The 1546-nt window shown below is 38.3% G+C and overlaps 1 protein-coding gene across 1 annotated transcript in view; it reads left to right on the forward strand.

Annotated features, from left to right (window-relative positions):
- Nucleotides 1-1546, forward strand: part of MTBP (MDM2 binding protein) — a 133236-nt gene that overhangs the window by 119413 nt on the left and 12277 nt on the right. The window contains exon 19 of the mRNA XM_019528112.1: nt 73-339. Within this exon, the coding sequence (XP_019383657.1) occupies nt 73-339 (267 nt within the window). The remainder of the gene's footprint in view (nt 1-72; nt 340-1546) is intronic.

Here is a 1546-nt window from a genome sequence, read left to right on the forward strand (position 1 = left end):
TTCTTATTGGGAAGATTTCTAACTCTGTTATATTAGTCACTACCTTTATGTTCCCATTTGTTTCAATTTTAGATACTGTCTTGATAACAGGAAAGCTTTAGAGAGAGATGTGGGATATGCTGAACTTCAAACTCGTCTTATTCGTTATGAAACACAGACCACCTGCACAAAAGAGTGCTGTCCTGTACCATGCGTCTTAAGCCCTCTTCCATCTCCTGCAGTATTATCAGAGCCTGGTAGCGTGCCTGATGGGGAAGGTTTACAAAGTGAATTCAGAACAGAAACATCAAGGCTAAAACGCAGATCAAAAGACTTGGATTGCTTTTATCCCAACAAAAGGTAATGCACTAACTAATAACAAAAATGTTAGCATGAAATATCCTAATACATTTTGTATAAATGCATCTCCCTTTTAATCATGTAATGTTTTTAAAGGAGCTGCTACAGAAATGTTCTAGTGTAATCCTTTTGTACAAGTTCATTTTTTCTGAAGTGTGATCTAGTGTTGATAGCATTAATCAAAACCACAGAGCCAAGACACTCATATAAGAAAAGAAAAGTTGCATCCTGCAAGGTACTGAGTGTCTTAAAATACCTTTTGCAGGCTTTGTAATTATTATTTGTAGGGCAGGAGTGATTTGGGGTTTAGATTACTGGGCACTGTAGAAATGTAAAACAGCACAGACTGTGGCCCAAGAATTTACCACCAAAGTGAAGACAACCTGTAGCAATTCTGCTTGCCAAGCCCTCAGCACTCCCACTTCTTCAGAATTCTGCACTTGCCCAGAACGGAAGTATTCCCTTATCATCAAACCATTAAAATGAACAGATTCCACCACCAAGCAACTGTCACCTTATTACTGTGATACTTTCCTAGTCTTTTTGCCCAACTGTTTGTTTACTCACTTGTTGGAATACCCATGTAATTGCAAGTAAATTCTTGAAGCATGATTCATATCGTATTTTATATATTTGTCTCACTGAGCTACCAGACTTTGGAGTTGTACTTCCCAGGATCAGGCTGTTTAGGAGTGAGAACTACTCTTACTGCCAGAGATCAATCTTCATAACTGCATAAAATGTTACTCAACTTTTTCCTTCCAATAACCAGCAACTCAACTATTTGGGCTGTTTTTTCTCTAAAGGTGAAGAACGCAGAGTGGTTTAAAGCACTCTACTTGATACTACTTTGTCTTGAATTGAAACTGGAGAGTAAAGTACTAGGAGTAGTGACTGGGCATGCCTATATTTTTCATATTTACTGGATAAGAAGGGGAAGTAGCCACATTCTTTAATCCTTAAAAGAAAGTTGTTGGGACATGGAGGGCTGGGGGAAGAAATTTCTGCAGTCTTTCTGACCACCTCCCACTTCTGTATGCATCTTTCCTGTGTTTTTACAGCTAGCATGATTTGTTCCCAGCTGATTTTTTTCTGTAGCGTTTGTGATAGCACAGATTGAAAACTGTGCAAAATTGAAACTACTGTGCATTAACCACACCAGTGAACAAATTGATAGGTAAGGAAAAAGTGTTCTTCCATCAATAGG

The sequence above is a fragment of the Gavialis gangeticus genome, unplaced genomic scaffold, assembly GCF_001723915.1.
Source record: "Gavialis gangeticus isolate Ggan-Ray unplaced genomic scaffold, GavGan_comp1, whole genome shotgun sequence".
Classification (NCBI taxonomy): domain Eukaryota; kingdom Metazoa; phylum Chordata; order Crocodylia; family Gavialidae; genus Gavialis; species Gavialis gangeticus.